At 48.2% G+C, this 21,046-nt stretch overlaps 2 protein-coding genes across 7 annotated transcripts in view; one reads left to right on the top strand and one right to left on the bottom strand.

Annotated features, from left to right (window-relative positions):
* The first annotated feature begins 472 nt into the window (after positions 1–472).
* On the top strand, positions 473–20,233 carry Washc1 (WASH complex subunit 1). Of its 6 annotated transcripts, none has more exons than XM_046459800.1 (11): positions 473–541; positions 6,210–6,363; positions 16,408–16,519; positions 16,683–16,829; positions 16,983–17,119; positions 17,358–17,493; positions 17,702–17,903; positions 17,992–18,165; positions 18,784–18,942; positions 19,600–19,668; positions 19,813–20,233. In XM_046459800.1, exons 2-11 carry the CDS (start codon positions 6,215–6,217, stop codon positions 19,950–19,952), a joined length of 1,425 nt encoding a protein of 474 aa, XP_046315756.1. In that variant the 5' UTR covers positions 473–541; positions 6,210–6,214; the 3' UTR covers positions 19,953–20,233. The 6 variants fall into 6 exon arrangements, with proteins under 6 accessions (XP_046315756.1, XP_046315758.1, XP_058440105.1 ...); XM_046459802.2 differs by lacking the exon at positions 473–541 and adding an exon at positions 830–1,150; XM_058584122.1 differs by lacking the exon at positions 473–541 and adding an exon at positions 830–1,981.
* Ddx11 (DEAD/H-box helicase 11) overlaps positions 20,224–21,046 on the bottom strand; it is a 28,085-nt gene continuing 27,262 nt past the window's right edge. Inside the window, exon 29 of the mRNA XM_058584121.1 lies at positions 20,224–21,020. Within this exon, the coding sequence (XP_058440104.1) occupies positions 20,991–21,020 (30 nt within the window). The 3' untranslated portion in view covers positions 20,224–20,990. The remainder of the gene's footprint in view (positions 21,021–21,046) is intronic.

The raw sequence follows: 21,046 nt of genomic DNA, 5'->3' as shown, positions 1-21,046 counted from the left end.
TCTCAGTCCCTTATCATTTTTAAGTGTACAGTTTAGTGGCACTGAGCACATTCGCACTGTTGTGCAATCATCATCAACATCCATCTCCGAAACTTTTTCATCATCCCAAACTGAAACTGCAGCCTTTAATCACTAACTGCCTATCCCGTCTTCCTCATCCCTGGTCATCACTATTCTCTGTCTCTATGAATTTGACTGGTGCAGGTACCTCATATAAGTCAAATCAGATAATATGTGTCCTTTTGTGTCTGGCTTCTATATTTAATTTTAAAACGGGTTTGGGCACTAAGGAAAATCAGGGTGTGCTACAAGACTGATTAAAGCTGGCATGTTGGTTGGGCCCGGCGCTCTGAACTCTGCCGCGCGGACGTTGGGAAGCTCCAAGCCGAGGCGGTGGATTCCGTGCTGGGGCCGCGCCACCTCCAGCCTGGGAGTGCGGCGGGAAGGCGGAGCTGGTGCGTGCGAGCGACGGCGCTAGGACCCCGCGGCGCGCGCCGAACGGAAGAGGAGCGCGGCGGGCGGTGGCGTCGGCGGCGCGCAGGTGAGGGGCGCGGGCTGTGGGCTCGCGGGCTGGCGCCGGCGGCGAAGCGGAGGAGGAGACGTGAAGGCTTGGAGGAGGGCTGCGGGAGGGCCGGGCCACCGGCACCGGAGGAGCTCGTGGCCCTGCGTGGGGCGAGGGCGAGCCAGCGGCGGCGGGACCGCAGGCCCCGCGCTGGGCTCCTGCCGCCCTCGGGGCGCTTCGGGACCCCCGGGACGCGCGCCGCGCCCCCTGGCCCAGCCCGGTCGCTTCCTGCCCTCGCCGGAGGCCGAGGCCCGCAGTGGACCGGGACCGGGCCGGGTGGGGCTCCGTGGGTCCCAGGCTCCGCTGCCTCCCGGCCGCCCGGCCCCGGGGTGATGGGGACGACCCGCTCGGAACCATGACACAGTTCCTGGCGCTGGGCCGGCCCTTTAGTTGGCCCCGGTCCTACTCGGACCGCGCCTGTTTCCTGATCGCCTTGTGCAGAGCTGTTTAACTGCGGGATAGATCCTGGGAGAGGATGGTTTGCAGGAGGGGTTCCGTGCACTTCCGAAATTATAAACCGCAGTATCAAAGAGGCGTCGAGTGTGGGTTCATGTTTTGGGGAGAGATCTCGGTCTTTCCCAGACTAAGGTAGTGCGGTCCAATGGAAATATTAGGCGATACGCGACAAATGTATACATTTCTGATTTGTCAACTTAAAACATCTGGAGAATATCTTGGTGAACATGGCAAATAGATGCAAGAAAAACACCATTTTTAAAGAATGTTTATGGGTTTGTGGAATGTATTAAACAATAAAAAATGAGTAAGTAGGAAATATCAAAGGCCTAGCATGAATTGCAGTCATCCATTAAGGAACCGAGGAGGAGTTAGGATTTCTAACAATAAAACTCCCCAATACAAGAAAATACTTGTGGTGAATTTTTCACCTTTTATTTTTCAACTAAGTCCCCCATGACTTCTTAGCTATTTATTGTATTTTGCCATGTTTTCCATCTTTTTAAAATGATCACCACAGACTTTTCAAAACATAATTGCCAACGAACCTCTTTGTGCCTGAGTTTTCTCATATGTGTAAGTCCATAGTAACATAACTCCAAAGTGTGTTGTGAAGTTATACGGTTGAAATGATTCAAAGTGACTAGGAAGTGTTTGTCACAGTGTGGCTCAGCCTCCCTAATGTCAAAAACATACTAGTTTAGGTTTACATAGGACAAACTATCAAAATAAGGTGTCTTAATTTTTTTATGTGTTTTGGTACTGGGAATTGAACCCAGGGGCCCTTTACCACTGAGCTACATCCTGTCCTTTTTTTCCCCCCATCCTGTCCTTTTTATTTTTTTATTTTTTATTTTGAGACAGGGTCTTGCCAAGTTGCTCAGGGGTCTTGCTTACTTTGCTGAGGCTGACCTTGAATTGGGGATCCTCCTGCCTCAGCCTCTCTAGTTGCTGGGATTACAGGTGTGTGCCATTATGCTGGGAAAGATAAGGTGTTTTAATTAGCACCAACACAGTCTTGGAACTCTAAAATTTGTGTTTTTATATAAAACAATAAAATGTACTGATAAGTACCAAAAGTTCTGCATTCTGACAACATAGGTTCAGGTCTGGGCTTCATCATAAGCTAGCATTTTGATGCTGGAAAAAATGTTATTTGGTTTGTCCAACCCCATTTCCTTATCTAAAATTGGTGATAATGATATATTCACCAATACTAATAATTAAATAATTCTTTGATAGGATGTTCTCAAGTATATAGGTATTATTAGTTAAAAGTAATAATTATTCATAGCGTTATTAGTTAATAATAAAAATATTGCATATGAAAATTCTGTCTACTGAAAGAGTCAATAAAGATTATCTTCATGATAATCATTTAATAGCTACAGGATATAGGAGGAAGAGACAATAAAATGAAAATATTATGATTAATTTTAGTGCTTAGGCCAGAATTCATCCAAGGGTGTCTCTTTCTTGAAAAGAGGAACAGAGACTCATTTCTTTAGTTATACAGGACACAGAGGAAGGAAGGAAGATGCTAGCCACATGTGATATATATTTTTTTTAATTTTCAAAAAAATTGTTATTGGTGCATTCTAATTATACATAACAATTATCCATTTATGCATAAATTAGTCTGTTTCATTCCCCCTTACCTGCCTCCCCTTCCCTTCTTCTATCCCCAATCCTATTTCTCTAGTAGTCTCACTTGTATTTTCATGAAGTCCCTTCTCTTTCCTTATTCCTCTCTAGTTCCACATATGAGAGAAAACATAACCCTGAGTCTGGCTTATCTCACTTAGCATTATGTTCCCCAGTTCCATCCATTTTCCTATGAATGCCATAATTTTGCTCTTCTTTATTGGCTGAGTCATACTCCATTGTTTCTGTGTACCACATTTTCTTTATCAGTTCATCTGTTGATGGATACCTAAGTTGGATCCATAACTTGACTGTTGTGAATTGTGCTGCTGTAAACATGTGTATGCATGTATTTTTGCTGTAGTATGCTGACCAAGGAATGGTAAAGTTGGGACTTATGGTGGTTCCATTCCCAGCCTTTTGAGGAACCTCCATACTGATTACCATAGTGGGCTGTGGTAATTTACAGTCCTACTGATAGTGTATAAAATGTTCCTTTTCTCTTGTATCCTTGTCAGCATTTATTTTTTGTATTCTTAATGAGTGTCATTCTCACTGCAGTGAGATGAAATCTCAGTGTAGTTTTGATTTGCATTTTCTTGATTGCTAAAGATGTTGAACATTTTTTCATATATTTGTTGGCCATTTGTATTTCTTTTTTTTTTGAGCAGTATCAGTTCAGTTCATTTGTCCATTTATTGGGTTTGGGGGTTTTATTTTGTTTTTCTGGAGTTAAGTTTTTTTTTCAGTTCTTTATATAGTCTGGTTGCTAATTCTCTGTCTGAAGAATAGCAGCAAAGATTTTCCCCCATGCTGTAGGCTCTTTCTTCATGCTTTTCTTTTCCTTTGCCGTGCAGAAGCTTTTTAAATTAATGCTATCCCATTTATGAACTCCTGATTTTATTTCCTGAGCCCTATTGAGGAAGTCATTGCCTATGCCTGTATGTTGAAGTGTTGACCTTTTTTCTTTCTTTTTTTAAAAAAATATCTATTTTTAAGTTGTAATTGGACACAACACCTTTATTTTGTTTATTTATTTTTATGTGGTGCTGAGGATCAAACCCAGGGCCCTGCACATATTAGGCGAGCTCTCTACTGCTGAGCCACAACTCCAACACCACCTCCCCACAATTTTCTTTCAACAGTTGCAAAGTAGAAACCCTAGGTCTAATTTCTAAGTCTTTGATCCACTTGTGTTTGACTTTTGTATAGGTGAGAATTAGGGATCAAGTTTCTTTCATTGTTGTACATATGGATATTCATTTTTTTAAAGTAAAAAGAAATGGGTGATGTTAGTAATATATTTTATTTAACCCAGTTTGTCTAACATGGTCATTTCAGCATATAATCAATATAAAAATTAATGAGAGATTTTACATTCTTTTTCCTACTAAGTCTTTTAATTTCAGTGTGCATTTTATACTTACAATACATCTCAATTTGAACTATCTGCATTTCATGTGTTCAATGGCTGGTGCCCACCATATTGAACAGCACCCGTTTAACTTCTAGCTATGGTATTCACTGTTATTCACAAACTGGCCTCTTTTTATCATTTCTTCCCTGTAACTTCCCCCAAAATGTTATATTCTCACCATGCAAAACCACTTATATTCCTCTAGATGCCATTGGTTAAGCTGTTTCTTTTACCTAGAATGTTTTTGAACCCTTTCTCTGGGCCTTGGTAGAGAGGTACAGATTTTGTCAACAGGCTTTTCTGGACTCCTCTAACTCTTAGCTCTGTATTTATAGGTGAATTAGAGTGCTTATTGTAGGGGGTTTAGTTGTTTTTGAGGCTATCTCTCTGTCTAGTGCCTTTTTCATCTTTGTTGTGATCATGGCCTGCACTTAATAGCTGATCAGTAGATGTTTGCAGACAGAATGAGTAAACCGCTAACCAGCTGTATTCACTCTCTTAATTCTCCAACGGATGTGATACTTCCTTAGGAGATTTGTGCCTGTATTACCCTCTCGCACATGTGCGTGGGCAATCACACACACATCCAGATGTGGTAACTAACGAGGAATTCATCTCAAGACGTGCGCAAAAAGGATCTTCTTTCCCCCTCTTGATTTTATGGATGGGAGAACTGAGGAATAGAAAGTAAGTTAGGAAGGCCAGCTGATTTGCATCAGTATCAATATAAAGAAGGGGAGGGGAGGAGAGTTCTTGAAAGAGGTATGGTGGTTTCAGAGGATTGAGTCCCTTAGGTGGTTGGGGATCAGCTGGCTCCACTTGGTTGCTTGATAAAAGGGAAGGGAAGTGGGGAGTGAGGAGTAACTCTTGGGTCCTGATGAGTATTCAAGACAGGTTCAGGTCTAGGAAGCTGAGAATTTCTTTTCTGGAAGTGTGAGCGCCAAGGAGGAGCTCATTGCTGGAGAAAAGTTGAAGAGCAAAATGATCATCATCTCAGATCAGGAAAAATACTGGCCTACAGAGGGTAGGAGAGAGCCAGTAAGGCAAAAGGAAGAGCTCTGGAAACCAGCAGGCGGAGCCAAGGAGTCCTATTGGGACAAAGACTTCTTAGAGAGCAGTACCAGTTCTCAGTCTATAGAATGGAGACAGAAAGAATCAGAGATTCAGAGAGGTTAGTCATGGTCAAACAGCATTTTAAGTTCAAATGAAGCCTTCTAGCCCTTCCTGCCATACTTACCCGCCCCACTCACACCTGTTGCAACCAAGGGCCCCAGTATGGTGCCTAAGAGAGCAGGTCTAGGGCGCCGTGCCAGGCCTGATTAATGTCTTCCTCACCATCTTCCAGAGTGGGGCTGTGATTAAGCCTATTTATAGGGGCCTGGTGCCTTAATATTCTGCCTGGCGTGTCTCTTGCCAATCAAATCAGTGCCGTCTGCAGTGTGATTGCTGCTTTAGTGGCACCAGGGAGCGGAGTTAATTAAACCCAATATAAATAGACTCTGCCCTCGCCTTGCAATTCGAAGGCGTGTTTTTCCTTCCTGTTCTCCACCCCCACATGCACCAACTTCCTTCTTGTCCCCTTAACGCTGGCCTGGGTGAGTAAAGCACTCTTATACCTAGGGTCACTGGCTACTCCCTAGAGTTTCTCAGGGGCCAAAGTGGGAAGAACCCAATTGTCCACATTCTTCCTGCTTTCCCAAAGTTGGGTGTCATTTGGCAGTCTATTCCAATGATCCCTGTCCCCCCCTAGCCCCTGCGCCTCCATATCTGCTTCCATGCTTTTTGTTTCTCTGCAGCCAGGGTTTCTTTGTGTTTATCCAAGAATGGGAGGTCAAACTGAGAATAATGTATGTAAAGGGTGCTTTAGGAAGTCATGAAATGTCACACCTTTTCTGAACTGTTGTCCCTACCAGTTACCCAGTCGGTGGTACTGGCTTTTCCCTCCCTCATTCACTCAAAAGGCATCAGCAGAATTTCATCTCTGTGGAGCCTTAGCCTTTCACCAGATGTTCTTCACTCCTCCCTCTCCCTGCTCTTACACAGGTGGAACCTCAACATCACCTTGCCCTGTGGTGGTGGGTATGGGTGAGCATGGGGCTCTGGTCCTGATGGTCTTGTTCCCACCCACAGGCACTATGACTCCTTTGAGGACCCAGCATTCCTTGGCAGGTCAGACGTACTCAGTGCCTCTCATCCAACCTGACCTGCGGCGAGAGGAAGCCATTCAACAGGTGGCAGATGCCCTGCAATACCTACAGAAAGTCTCTGGAGACATCTTTAGCAGGTAGGTACTTCCACTCTCCTCCACCTTGCCCCATGCAGGGCTGCCCCCTGTCTTGAGCAGTCTTTTCTCCAATGTCAAGGATACACACTCTTGGAGCAGACCGCTTAGTGATTCTGGGTCCTAGGTGGGGGACACTGCTAGCTTCCTTGTGTGGAGTGGGCTCAGATCAGGAGCCCAGCTTGAAAGCTTTTCTCCTAAGTGCCTGAGAGCCCAGCACCTACTGTCCCCTGTGGCCCCTGTGTTTCCTATAGATCCCTCAGGTCCCACTGGTAGCTCTGTACATTCTCCCACCCAGGGGGCCCTGTTCACTTATTCCTGCTGCTAGCAAATATATACTCAGCAGTCTAGTATGCAAGGCACTGTGCTCCTCTGTAGAGTCAGCAACGAGCAAACTAGTATCACTGTCCAACTAGAGTATGTACTATGGGGGGAGGGACACTTATATACAGTCATGCCTCCCTTAATGACAGCTGGATGTGTTCTGAGGAATGTGTTGCTAGATGATCTCGTGGTCGTGTGAACACAAATGTTGTGCACTACATAAATCTAAATAGAGTAGGTCAAGAGTCTCCACGTGGCCTGTTCATATCATCAAGACACACAGTAAATATGAGATAGATGAGGCTGCCACTGGTGTAATTGGTACACTGTTTACAGGAAAGTTTTTTTTTTTTTTTTTTTTTTGGTGGTGCTGGGGATTGCACCCAGAGTCTTGTACATGCAAGGCAAGCATTCTGCCAACTGAGCTATATCCCCAGCCCTTATGGTAAATTTTTATAGGTAGAAGAAGTACACTCTGAAATAATAGTGAAAAGGATTGTATGGTACATACATAATCTAGGAACAGTTGTTGATCATCATTATTGAGTATTATGTATTATACACATTTGTGTATGCTGTACTTTGACACGACTTGCTGCATGTTAGGTTTCTTTACACCAGCATCACCTCAGTCAAACATGGGCATAGTGTGTTGTGCTATGGGCACTGTTATGATGGCTATGACATTACTAGGTGACAGGAATTTCTTAACTCCATTATGGGACCACCATTATATCTGTGGTCCTTTGTTGTCTGAAACACCATTATCTACTGTATGACTGTAATCAATTGCACAATCAGTTAATTACAGTTGTAATGTTTTTTATAGTGTTTACATTAGTCAGGCACTGAGTGCACTCATTTAGCCCTTGGTATACTTGAGGTACTGTTATCTCCTTTTATAGGAAACTGAGGCACAGAAAGGCTAAGAGATTTGGCCAAGTGACAAAGCCAGAGTTCAAACTCAGGGGCTGGGTGGCTCCAGAGTCTGTGAGATTATTATTATTTGTGTGAAGGGAAATGAGTTGCTATGCAACTTGTAATGGGTAGCCTGACTTGATCTACAGGGATCAGGATAGGTGTGAGGAAATAACATTTATAGTAAAATCTAGGGGTGGGAGATTAGGTCAGGAAGCAGTATATTCCAGAAAGAGAGAAGGGTATAAGTGGAAGTCCTGAGGTGGGAAGGACCTGAAAGGAGGCTGATATACCTAGAGCAAGAGGGGTTGGTGAGATGGGCAGGGCTTTTGAGATCATTGATGGTTTTGAACTTGTGTTATTACCTTTCCATTACTGTGACAAAATACCTGAGATAATCAACTTAAAGGAAGAAAAGTTTAAGGCTTCAAAGTTTTCAGTCCATGGTCACTTGCCCACATTGCTTTGGGCCTGTGGTGAGGTGGTACATCATGGCAGAAGGTGTGACAGAAGAAAGTTGTTAACCTCATGGTGCCAAAAGGCAAAGAGAGTGAGAGAGACAGGAACGAGTCTGGGACCAAATATTTCCTTAAGGGCACAACACACGGCCCTAATTTGCCCTAGGTCCTAACTTCCACTAGGACTTACCTTTAAAGTTTCCATTACTTTCCAATAACATTGCAGGCTGGGGAACAAGCCTTCAACACATATCCTTTGGGGGGCACTTTCAAACCATAGCAGAGCTGAGAGAGCTGCAGCTTTCTGAATCTGTAGTGCTTATCCGGTACAGACCCTGGCTACACTGATTTTTCATTCATTGTTTATTTAACATGATTGAATGGTGGGCTTGGATGTAGCTCAGTTGTAGAGAACTTGTGTAGCATGTGTGAGTCCCTGGGTTCAATCCCCAGTATCAAAAAATATAAATGATTATAGCAATGGAGTTTGCTCGTTGCAGAGGCTCCAGGTTTTATCCAGAACACAGGTCTGGACTTTGGTTTAAGTCATGTGAGATGAGGCAGGCCTTCTGCCTGGGTGCCCACACTATGCTTCACATGGGAGGATCTTTTCTCTCACTCTGTCTGACTTAAGTTCCTTCATGGTCCAGATCATCCTGTACCCCATCCCTGGTTGTATGCCAGACCTGGAACCCCTGCTCCTTCCCTGTGCAGTATTCTCTGCCTGCAACCATTCAAAGTCAGTCTCTTCCTGGAAGCCCTCCCCAGTAGGGGAGGAAATATTGTCTCCAGCTGGACTTGGTGTAAATCCCAGATTCTCTTGGCTCTTCTGCCCACTGACTCATCTGCCTGCTCCAAGACTGTCCAGAATGTGACTGTAACAGGGGCAGGGTATTGATATGGTTAAGGGGATCACCTCTGGAGCAGAAAGCCTCTGCTCAAATTGGACTTCCTCATTTGCTTGCTCTGTAACCTTGAGCATGTTACTTAACCCCTGCAAGCCTCAGTTTTCTTGTCTATTATTTTAATAATGACATCTTCTTTGTAGGCTTATTGTTGAGATTAAATGAATTAAAGCACATGAAGGGAGAAGCAGCGAATATTAGTTCTTATCTGTTAATATCATTTCTATGATGCCTTTCATCAACCTGCTGACAGTGTTATAGGAAATGTTAGATGCCTTCTTTGTGCTTATTTTTATGCTGAATGTGCCCAAGGGACACATAAGTAACAGGACATAGGCCTTTAAGAACCATCAGCCCCAGATGATGGCCTTTCCATGCCCAGTGCTTGGAAAGGATGCCAGAACCAATTCCTAGATATCGTTGTATCTCCTCACCAGGACTGTGACTGTAGGCTCTACATTCTGGAAGAGGCGTGTTGGGTTTTGGGCATATCTTCCTCCTGTATCCTGATATTTGGCACCTTGTGCACGGCCAGCTGGGCAGGGGAGTGTGGAGTTGGTTGAGCATAGGTGCAGGCCCTCCACGTGGGAGGGTAGGGTGCTTCTCAGAGACCTGGACCTGCGTCTAGGCTCCCTCTCAGCCAGATTCCAGGTCACCTCATCAACCCCTATCACATACTAAAATGTACAGGCCATGGTGTCCTCAAGGAGCTTAGAGTCTAGAATAGGAAAGCAAAGGGTTGGTTGTTTCTTAAGTGCCTGGCATGGACTGTGGGGTTCCAGGGATCTAGAGAAGGGAAACAGAAAATCAGTGGCACATCTATCAATTAGAACTCCACAAACCTGCCTAAACAAAGAGTAACAAATCGGTAGAGCAGGCTTCAGAGTTGAAGAGCTTAAACGGTGACATCAGGACCTGGCTTTGCTTTCATTCCTCTTCAGCTTGCTTCTTTTGGGTTGGCTCCATTCCCAGACAGGTCTTTCTTCAGTGGTGGCAAGGGGATAACTGGTCGGGCCAGAGCTCCTACACTCAGAAAAGAATATTCCCCGCTGTGCCAGCACTTCCTCCAGATGTCACTCTTGCCTGTGTGGCCTGGCATGACTCTTTAGAGTTTCCCAGAATCATTGCTGGGGTGATAACACACTGATTGATTCAGACCTAAGTCACATGTATTGCCTGTGAGGCACAAGGACTGAGCTTTTGGGAGTGAGATTCCCTAAAGAAAATGGGGCTGTTACTTGCATAAGGAGGAAATAGATGTAGAAAGGAAAAGTACAGGGCCACTCCACATGGCCAGGGGAAGCCCCAGTAGATGGCCAGGAAGAGTCATAAGGAGGGTTATGGTTAGAAAGGTGGGTATGCAGGTCATCTGGTGGAGTCTAGAAATCGGAACCACAGGCTTATTAGAAGCTTGAATGTGGCCTGGAACATAGTGTGTCATGGGCTCTAGAGGAGTTCAGCTTTTGTGCTGGGAGTAGCATACACTGCTGCCTGCCCCACACATTCAACTCCTTCAGTGCAGAACAAGGTATAAAAATTCTCTTTTTTGTGTGTTTGTAGGGCTTGCATTCCCTCTGGATCATGCATCTTTGGGAGCTTTGCCCCATGTTTCTGTACATCCTCTGTGTGCTGCGGGAACACTTTCTGGCAGGAATGGGAGTGAGTAGGGCTATGAGTGGAAAGTTGGGATCAGGAAAGTAGGGCCAGTCTGTGGGGGTTCTCACAGCCTGGACAGACTTTGTGCGTGATTCAGGAGTCCCAGGGAGCCCTGCAAGGTCCTTGTGCGGGAAGCGATGGGACAGAAGAGCTTTGGGACGGCTCTTCGGGCATCTGTGGACAAGTGGGTCAGGGTGGATTCCAGGACCACCCTGGAAACTTCTTGAGGTCAGGGCATGACCGGGATGAAGTTGTGGTCCAGCTAAGGTGCAGTGAAAACTGGAGAAGAGACATTTTAAAGGAAGCAGTGACAGATTTGATGACAGGCTGGGAACAGAGAATGCAGGAAAGGAAGGAGTCAGTGTTGATTTTGGGGTGGGGATGGGGAGTGTGGACCCCTGTCCTTATCCACCTGCCCCTATCCTGCAGCAGTCCACAGGCTGGGGAAGTGGAATTGTGAATCCCAGCATAAAACTCACCCCTTAAACATGCTCCCTGCTCGGAAACCTCTTGCCAAGAAGAGATAGTGAGTATAGAAGAGACTCTCACCACTCCACTGTCCCCATCTCAGGCCCAGGCACAGCTTCTGGCCTCAGCAGAACCTGGGTAGGTTGTGCAAGTAGGTGAGTTCATGGCAAATTAGCATTCCAAGCTGGCCTCCTTCCTTCTGCTCTGCCGCAGTGGGGAGCCATGCGGGAATGACAAGCACTTCTCAGGCTCTCAACAGCCATGCCCTGCAGATCCCCCTCCCCTCTCTTTGCCCATCTTCACCTGGAAAAGCCAAACCCCAAAATATCTGCCCAGAGATGTCACCTGCTTCACATAACTTAGATGATGTGGCAGGAGGGGTTGGATGGGGGGAGTAAGAGCTGGACACATTCTGTGTGTGGACGTAGGGATGCTGTCCTCTGCCATTCCCGACTGCCCCAGCCCAGAAGCAGCAGCACTGTGTAGCTCCTTCCTCCTGGGAAAGGGTTCATTTTCTCCACCAAACTTCCCCTCCATCCTTTCTTCCTTCTCGCCTTTTCTCTCTCTCTCTCCTTTTCACCTTCCCATCCTTTCCCCTTGTCTGTGCTCCCCCTTCTTCTTGGCACCTGGTGGCCCCCAGGGTTACAAAGCATTCAGTCAGCTGCCTGAATAATTAGCAGATCATTCTTAATTATCCCAGACTGTGGAGAAGACTCTGGTGGGAGCCCAAGCTCAGCGCTGCTTCCCCAAGGCTGGGAAGAGGCAGGGGAGGGGCAGCTATTCCAGTGGCAGTGGGTGCTCTTTCATGGCAGCCTCTAGGGCCTGCCACCCAGAGTGTGACAGGCTATAGCATTGGTGGGGGCCTTCCTGGCTTCATAGGAAATATTCCCATAGGGAATGGGGGTCGTCTTTGGAGGTGGGGACAGGAAGTCCACGTACTGTCCTGCCCTCCCACTCTCACACGGGAGGGGAGAGCAGTCCCTGGGTGCTTCCTTTAGAGCTTCATGCTTCACCAGAGGAATTGCATGCCCTGACACCTATCCTGTGTGGTGTTCTCTTGCAAAGAGACTGTTTCCTTTGCCCGGAGTTTCCTTCTTCATTTCTGCTCCAGATACTTCCAAGAAACTTCCCCAGTCCCACCCGCGTCCACCATGCGGGAGTGTGCACTTTCCTGTGCGTGCCTATAGAGTCTCCTCTCCTAGCCTGTGTGATCCAAGTACTCGAGGTGTGTCAGCTGCCACAGGAGCGCTGTCCAGGAGCCACAGTCATTCCATGATATACAAGTTACAATTCAAATTTTTTGGCTAAAGAAGCCAAGGCACGGGCTGGGGATGTGGCTCAAGCAGTAGCGAGCTTGCCTGGCATGCGTGTGGCCTGGGTTCGATCTCAGCACTGTATACAAATAAAGATGTTGTCCGCCGAAAACTAAAAAAATAAATAAATATTAAAACTCTCTCTCTCTCTCTCTCTCTCTAAAAAAAAAAGAAGCCAAGGCACATACTAAGAAGTGACTTGCCCAAGGTCACTCTGCTTCTAAACAGATGTGCAGTCCCAGTCCATGGGACATTGTGGTTATGTAGTTATTGATGTCCCTTTTTTTCGTCCCTGATAGACCTGAATCACCTTGAGGACAGATATATGTTGTCTGATTCATCTCTCCCCACAGTCCCCAGCAGTGTGTTTTTCAAACAGAACACCCTCAAATTGTTTGTTGAACAGTGAGGGGTGGGGAGGGAAAGAAAAGAGGGGGATGTTTGGAGATGCCACCCTCCAGTGCTGGTGGAGGAGGGTGGACTAGTTGTGAGGCCCAAGTGCTGGGACATATTGAGTGAGCTAGTTCCATTCTCACCCCTGGCAGAGGCAGCCTTCTCTGCCAGTGCCTGGGCACATGTGCTGCAGCTTCAGCAATGAGCCCGGAAACTAACCTGCCTTAAGTAGACTACCAAGCCAAGAGGATCTAGACCAGGAATGGCACAAACATTGCCCTCATGCCACTGTTCCACCTTTGGCCCCTTGGGAGGGCACTGTTAATCAACATCCCAGCCCCATTGTGGCCTAATAGCCCTTCCTAACACATCCTTCCAGACCATCCCTGCCAGTCAACTGAAGGGGCACATGAACGGTAAGCTCTTTGTCAGCCTAGGTCTGTACGCTCCCTCAGCGTCATGGTGTATGATCTTAAGAACTGAGACTATCTGGAGGCTTCACTTAGACCTATAGGTTCTTAGATGAGAAAAGAACCCCAGATACCATGTCTTCCATCCCCCACCCTGAGGTAGGACTCTTGCTTGGTGCATCTCTGACAGGCAGTCATCCATCTGGAATCTGATGGTCTTGCAAAGCCATGCAGCTCTTCACTAGAAAATTCTATGTAGAACCAAAATGTGCTTCTTTGTAACCCCACTCACTGGTACTAATGTAGCTGTCTAGGTCTGATCACTTTTCCACCTAACAGCCCTTTTGATATATTTGATATTTGAAGGGAATTATCATCTTCTCGAAGTCGTCTCATCTTCAGCCAGAACATCCTTCAGTTGTCTTCCTACGACATGAATTTCTCACTCATCAGCCTCCTTTGTACGATTGGTCGATTGGTCGTTTGTCACATTCTCTTTACCACTTGTAACATGTCAGACTCTGCCCCAGATGCTAGAGACAATGAAGAAGACAGACTTTATAGTCTAGAAGGGAGTTCAGAGCCCAATTTGAAGGGGATGCATTGGTGGCTAAAACTGGTGCTAGCATGAAGCAGCTCTCCTTAATCCAGGGCTCTGCTTTCTCCTGTGCCTCTGAGAAGGGTGTATGAGAAGGGTGTATGTTCCCTGCTTATTGAAAGGACAGGGGAGGGCAAGAGAGGGATCACTGAGATCTCACTCACTTTCTAAGCTGCTTAATGTGCTTTTAGCTCCTACTGAGCTTTTAGTGAACTAAAACCTCCAGGTCTTTCTTCCCTGAACTGCTGCTTAACCACGTTCCCTCTGCCTTCTGTATTTGTGTACTTGATTTTTTAGACCTAAATGCTGAGCTTCACATTTATTTTTTGTAAGTGGGATCTTGTTGATTGTAGTCCATCCTCTGGCCTTTCAAGATGGAATCCTAATACCACTGTGCCTCTTGACCTACCTCTATATGATGTGCCCAGTTTTCTAATCAAGTGTTGAATGAATGGGACAGGGCCCTGCCACAGACCTGTGTAAAAGGCCAAGGTCATTCCCTTCTTTTTGTGTGCCTTTTGGGTGCTGCTGTTCATCTGGTTGTGATCTTTCTTCTATGTCTTCTCCTCCAGCCCCCATAGCTTCATCTTGTCCATTGGATTTGGTTAGAAACTCAAAATCCTTTATGATTCAAGATGGCACCATTTTGAAAGTTTTCCCCTCTCTAAAACCTTGCCAAAGAAAGAAATGTGATGGATTTTCTTTCTTTAACACACACTAGCCCCTAGGACTTGCCTCTTCCTTCTCTAAGTGCTTACAGACCCTCTCTTTAATAACACATTGCAGAAATTTGCCAGGCCTTGTTTTGGAACTTTATGTTGACAGCCTTGAGATATCAGTCCTCCTCTCTTTGATGACAGAATTAGAACAGAGTAACTATTGTCCATCTCGCATTCTCATGCCCTTTCTGCTGTCCCATGAACTCTGAGTAGAGCTGTTAGCTAACTCCTAGGACTGTTTCAGCAGAATGTGGCTGCGTGGGGGACTGGAGAGAAGTGAAGCATCTCGTGTTTGAGCACTCATTACAGTAGGTGAAGACCTCTCCCTGCAGAAGATGGACCCACTGGGTCAAGTGGTTCTGCTGGGAGGAGACAGTTTCCTCCCTTTCTCTTTCTCTTCTGCCACCATCCACAGACCTGTTAAGGGGAAGAAGCAGCTTTGGGACCTGTGCATGCCTCAGTTCCCCCGCCTCTATCACCTCACTAAGTCCTGCACGTGCAAGCCAGGTGCGGTTGGGACTGACTCACCAGGACATGGAGACCATGGATTTTGGGGTGCTAAGACCTTCTAGAGCTGGTGGGGTGGTTGAGGAGGTTTTTGCCAGATTCCTGACTATTCCATCTTTTTTGGAAATCCCTCTGCCACCCCATTTCCTCTTCCTACCTTTTCCATGAACTAGACTTGGCCTCTGCTTCCTTATTCCCTATGCCTCAGACATTTGCTTGCTGTCATGAGGCAGTTGCTCAGAGGACCTCTGTGAACGTGGAATGTAGGCAGGGGCTAGTTTTATTGGCGGTAGGGGAGCTGGAGAAGTGACTGGGAGGATATTGTGGCACATGAATCAGACATAACTTCAAAGAGCACAAAGAGTTGCTATGGCCCAACAGTATGGAAACACACAAAGGAGGCTCACACACATTGAGTGTGAGTTAGAAGAAGCCTCCATCATGTGAGAACCATACAGTGGTGCCTCCAAATGCCAGACACTGTTTTAGGCACAGCAAGGAACAAACAGGCCTGACCTCTATCTAGAGCACACACAAGCAAGCAATGCATGGTGCCCAGAAGTGCTGTGGGAAGAAGCATAGCAGGCTGGGGGCAGAAAGTACAGGTGCGCTTCAAAGATTCTGTGGGCAAGGAGGGGACTCTGAAGTAAAGGAGCTAGCCATGTACATGTCAGTAGAAATGACATTCTGATGCAAAGGCCATGATAGGAGAATGTGTTTGGCACATCAGGGAATAGCAGGGTGGCTGGTGCATGAAGTCCACAACACATCTGGAGGAGGGTGGAAAAGGTGAGCAGCCTGGCCACCTGGAGACTTGTAAGCTGTGATCAGGATTTAGGATTTACTCTGTGAGTCATTGTTCATTTGTAGAGGCAGTCCTTCAACAGGCCTGGAGTTTGAATGTAGATGATGGCCCATAGGACCGGGCTTACCCTTCACTTAGTCTCACCCAACTCTAGTTTCCTCCTTGGCAGAGGCCAGTAGTCTGTTGACATCATGTGCCCACGAGGGATAGGTACAAATGCTCTTCCAACTGTAAGTAACTATACATATGTGTAGGTAATCACAATGGTCTTTCCGTATACCCTGCTTGAGACTGTAAACTCCTGGAGGCAGGGACTGTGTCCCTTCATATGGCATGTGCAGGTGCCATCTGGGGCCAGGTGGCTACTCTTCCCTACCCAGGGCTCCAAAGAACTCAGTGCCATTAATGTGTAGACCACTCAGGTTGGTCTCCTGGTAGAGACCATCTGGACAGGGCAACATCAACTCTGATGGTCAGGTGACACTGTTTGAAGAATTCATGCAAAGTCTGCTATTGACAGCAGGAGGTGCAGGGCTGGGAGTAACCCCAGCTCTCTCATTTTTTCTGTGGCAGGATCTCCCAGCGGGTAGAGCTGAGCCGGAGCCAGCTGCAGGCCATTGGGGAGAGGGTCTCCTTGGCCCAGGCCAAGATCGAGAAGATCAAGGGCAGCAAGAAGGCCATCAAGGTAGCCTGTGGGGCCCTGTGGTCTGTAGCTGGTGTGCAGTCCTTCCATCTTTCCATGCCCCTGCTGTCCTCCTGCCCAGGGTCATCTCTCCATGCCTCCCACTAACCAACCCTAGGCTCTCTGGAGCTTCTCAGGTCTCTTAGCCATATCCTGGTTCCCACAGGTATTCTCCAGTGCCAAGTACCCAGCCCCAGAGCGTCTGCAGGAATACGGCTCTATCTTTACTGGGGCACAGGACCCTGGTCTGCAGAGACGGCCTCGCCACAGGATCCAGAGCAAGCACCGCCCCTTGGATGAGCGGGCCCTGCAGGTCTGATGGCCACACTCATCACACCCTAATGCCATGAATGCTGATGGGGAAGCTGAGGAATCTGTCTCCCGAGAAGATTCTGACTGGGATGGGGGTGGGGGTCAATATAGCTTGGTGCTAAAACCCACTATCCATCCCTGTCACTCACCCCAGGAGAAGCTGAAATACTTTCCTGTCTGTGTGAACACCAAGCCAGAGCCCGAGGATGAAGCTGAGGAAGGTCTTGGGGGTCTTCCAAGCAACATCAGCTCTGTCAGCTCCTTGCTGCTCTTCAACACTACTGAGAACTTGTATGGCCAGAGGGTGGGGCTGCAGAGATGTGGGTGGGAGGGAGGCTGGGCTTAGCAGGGGTTCCAGGGACATGGCTCTGGTGCAACAACAGTCCAGAGCTGACAGCTTGTTTTTTTCTGGTTTGGTTTAGTTTGGTTTATAAGGACTGAGAACCCACAACAGACTGCATCCTATGATGCCTTGGGAGAGGTGGTCAGGAACCCAGGCCTGCCTGATGCCACCCACCCCACCCTGTAGGTACAAGAAGTATGTCTTCCTGGACCCCCTGGCTGGTGCTGTAACAAAGACCCATGTGATGCTGGGGGCAGAGACGGAGGAGAAGCTATTTGATGCCCCTCTGTCCATCAGCAAGAGAGAGCAGCTGGAACAGCAGGTAGAGATGGAGGCAGTGTGGATGGGTGGGGTCTGTCAGCCCTGCCAGGGTGCTTCTCTAGACAAGGGCTCTACTATGCCCTTTGCCTACCTACCCAGCTGTGTGGGGTCTGCACTGGGTCACACTGGCTCTGCCTCCAGGTCTCACAAGCAGGCCCTGTGTTCCCAGGTGGCTGCTGACCCTCATGAACCTCCACCCAATCCCACAGGTTCCAGAGAATTACTTCTATGTGCCAGACCTGGGCCAAGTACCCGAGATTGATGTGCCATCCTACCTGCCTGACCTGCCTGGCATTGCTGATGACCTTATGTACAATGCTGACTTGGGGCCAGGCATTGCTCCCTCTGCCCCCGGTGCCATTCCAGAACTGCCTACCTTTCCTACAGAGGTTGCAGAGCCTTTCAAGGCGGGTGAGCTGGGAGCTAGTATGGGAATTGGCCCAGGGAGCTCCCCTGTTTGGACTCTTTCATCCTAGGCATTCACACACTTTCATTCTAGACCTAGAAGATGGGGTGCTGACAGCACCCCCACCACCACCACCGCCCCCACCGCCACCCCCAGCTCCTATGGTGCTGGCCAGCGCCCCTCCACCCCCACCTTCACCCCAGACTGTGGCCTCCACCAGCCTAGGTGCCAGGGAGGACGACAACAGCAGCAGTGCACCTCCTTCAGGTAGGGGTGGTGCCGGGTGGACTCAGTCCTTGGAGGCACCTTCAACTGTCCAGTTTCCAGATCCCTGAAAGGATCAAGTAGTCATTATTCCTAGATTTGCAGAATAGTTCTCATTTCAAATATTTTTTTCCACTAGGTTCATAAAATAGTGGTTTTCAAATTGTCGAGCTTTGGAATCTTTAGAGGGAACCTAGAAAATAGGGCTCTGTGTCTCCCACTCCCAGTTAAGCCAATGAAGAAGTCTATTAAAAAAATTGAGAACACAGAATTTATTTTAATATTGTATCTCCCAGTCTATTTCCAGCCTCCAGAAGGGGAACAAAAATCCTTTTTTTTTCCATGTGTCAAGATGGGACACTTATCAGCACATCAGTGATTCATAGGGCCCACTTTTGCAGGGTGGCAGCTAAATGGGATGGTGGAGAGGGACCAGGGATACCTGGACACAAAACTGCAACCTGTTGGCTACAGTTCAGGCCCTGCACAGTCCCAGAAGCCCCTGCTTCACCATCTGGCTTCCTCAGGAGAGGTGCCCTCCCCCATAGTCAGGCTCTGGAGGCTGTTCCTCCCAGCCCTGCCTGAGCAGCCTTTCTTCCTTATGCCCATCCCACCTCCCAGTTCCAGTCCAGGGAGCTCCCAAGGAAGTGGTTGACCCCTCCAGTGGCCGGGCCACTCTGCTGGAGTCCATCCGCCAAGCTGGGGGCATCGGCAAGGCCAAGCTGCGCAGTGTTAAAGAGCGCAAGCTGGAGAAGAAAAAACAGAAGGAGCAGGAACAAGGTGAGGGGACCCTTGGCCCACTGCAGGAAGACTCCAAACAAAAGGTCACCTGCCCCTCCATTTCCCACGAGTCCCCACAGTGTTCTGCCCAGCCACACCACCCCAAGCTTTTCCTCCAGGTATTCACTGGAAACCCCAGTGGATATCCTGACGTGGGCCAGGCACTCCTTAGTAGAGCCTTCCCCTCTAAGCTCACCCAACTCAACCACAAAGGAGAATCTTGGCCCAGGTTATTTAAGGAAATGGTCAGGGACCCAAAAGACTGAAGACCTGGGGGGTTAGCTCAGTCCTACTTTACGTTTCAGGCTTGTCTGCTGTGAATCCCAACCTGGCATCATGCATTACCTTGGCATAAAGCAGCAGGGCCCTTGGTTTGTGTCCCAGTCTGCTTCTGACCTGCCTGGTAACCACAGGCAAATTGCCTAACCACTCTGGGCCTTGTCCTCATTGTGAGAACTAAAATGTTAACTACTTTGTTAATGCCACTGCAGGATCCACAGAGACCAAAGCTCCAAGAGTCTGTGGTGAACGTGTGGCTGGGGAGCAGGCTGGGGAGTGTTGTAGAGGTGGGGTGAGCAAGCCAAGAGTGTGAGGCTGCACCTAGAGATGTCCTATTTGGCCCATTTGCACTCCCTCACCATGGCTTCCCTATTGCAGTGAGAGCCACGAGCCAGGGTGGAGACCTGATGTCGGATCTCTTCAACAAGCTGGTCCTGAGGCGTAAAGGTAGGAGGCAGGGTGCCCTGCCTTTCGGCCTTGAGACATTTTGTATTATATATAATCCTGTGTGTATCTTCCTATTCTTAAATCTCCCAAGGGCTGGGTAAACTAGTGCCCTGACCAACCTCCCTAACTAGTCTTCCTTCCCAGGTATCTCCGGGAAGGGACCTGGGACTGGAGCCAGTGAGGGACCAGGAGGAGCCTTTGCGCGAATGTCAGACTCCATCCCCCCTCTGCCGCCCCCACAGCAGCCACCAGGAGAGGAAGACGAGGATGACTGGGAGTCTTAGGTGGCTCCTCCCTCCCTAAACCCTGACTGTTGCCTTCTTGGAAACATCCAGGAGCAGCTCCTGGGCCTACCATCCTCTCAGCCTAAGGATCTCAGCTGGGATAGTGGACAGTCCCAGATCTGCACCTAGACCCCCTGCACAGGGTGTATGTGTATGCCACCCGCTTGTGCCCTGCTCATGTGACTGCCTTACCCACCCTTTACCAGGGTGCTCTTCTAAAGATCTTTGAGAAAACAGTAACATGAATCAATAAAGAAGGGTAATACAGGAATGGAGCTCAAGCCAGCAGTGCAATTTTAATTAAGGAATCATAGTTGTGCAGGGCATAGCTCTGTCCTTGAAGCCTGTCCCCTACCCTGGTGGTCTCCAGGTGATGGGGCAGGACTTTAACGATACTGAAGCCCCTTTCTCCAGGTAGGGGGTATGGGAGCAGGGGCAGCTATTGTGGAGGGAGGGAGATTTTCCACAGGAAAAAAAAAGTGACAACAGTGTCTCTAAAAATAGTCATGCTGAGAGCCTAATGGCCCTTGGCATGATCACTGATGTCAGAGTAGAAGGTGTCTTGGAGTTTGCTCGAGTGGCTGAGAGGGAGGGAGGTGCCGCTGACTTAGAGGAGGAACTGGAGCCAAGCCAGGGAGATAAAACCCTTGCAGAGACTGAGGGACAGGGGAGGGAACAGGGCTGCAGCTGGGAAGTGAGGCTGTGGGGAAAGGGGCTGGAAATGGACATCGTTAGCTGAGAGGGTGAAAGCACAGAGGCAGGATGGGCCTCACCTCTGAGAAGGTGGTGGCTGCCCACATAGCCTCCTACAAAGGCTGGCCAGGAAGCTGACCCTGGGCTGTGCCTAAGCATGGCTAGGATGGACCTACTATTTCTTGAGGATGAACGAACCTGCTTCTGGCTTTTCTATGTAAGCTTGGATCCTGACAGCCCTTGTGGGCTGGTTTGAACACAATTCTACACACGGGTTCCACCTTAGGCCTAAGACTAAGGCCAAATGGGGGGAGGGGTGGGGGATGGTGACAGGCAGTGGTGCAGTCAGGAATGGCCTGACTTCTCCCGATGAAACTGTGGAGATAGGAAAAAGCAGTAAG

The sequence above is a fragment of the Marmota monax genome, unplaced genomic scaffold, assembly GCF_021218885.2.
Source record: "Marmota monax isolate L192 unplaced genomic scaffold, Marmota_monax_Labrador192_F-V1.1 WCK01_AAM20220418_F8-fsc00163, whole genome shotgun sequence".
NCBI classification, from domain to species: Eukaryota; Metazoa; Chordata; class Mammalia; order Rodentia; family Sciuridae; genus Marmota; species Marmota monax.
The sequence above is the reverse complement of the archived record's forward strand: the minus strand, read 5'-3'. Positions and strand labels throughout refer to the sequence as shown.

Excerpts from the sequence above, each read along its gene's own strand:
- Washc1 (XM_046459798.2), top strand. The coding sequence starts at position 5,061 with ATGATCATCATCTCAGATCAGGAAAAATACTGGCCTACAGAGGGTAGG. Across the intron at positions 17,494-17,701 it reads GAGAGCAGCTGGAACAGCAG|GTTCCAGAGAATTACTTCTA; the intron begins GTAGAGATGGAG and ends CCAATCCCACAG. Across the intron at positions 18,166-18,783 it reads CAGCAGTGCACCTCCTTCAG|TTCCAGTCCAGGGAGCTCCC; the intron begins GTAGGGGTGGTG and ends CCCACCTCCCAG.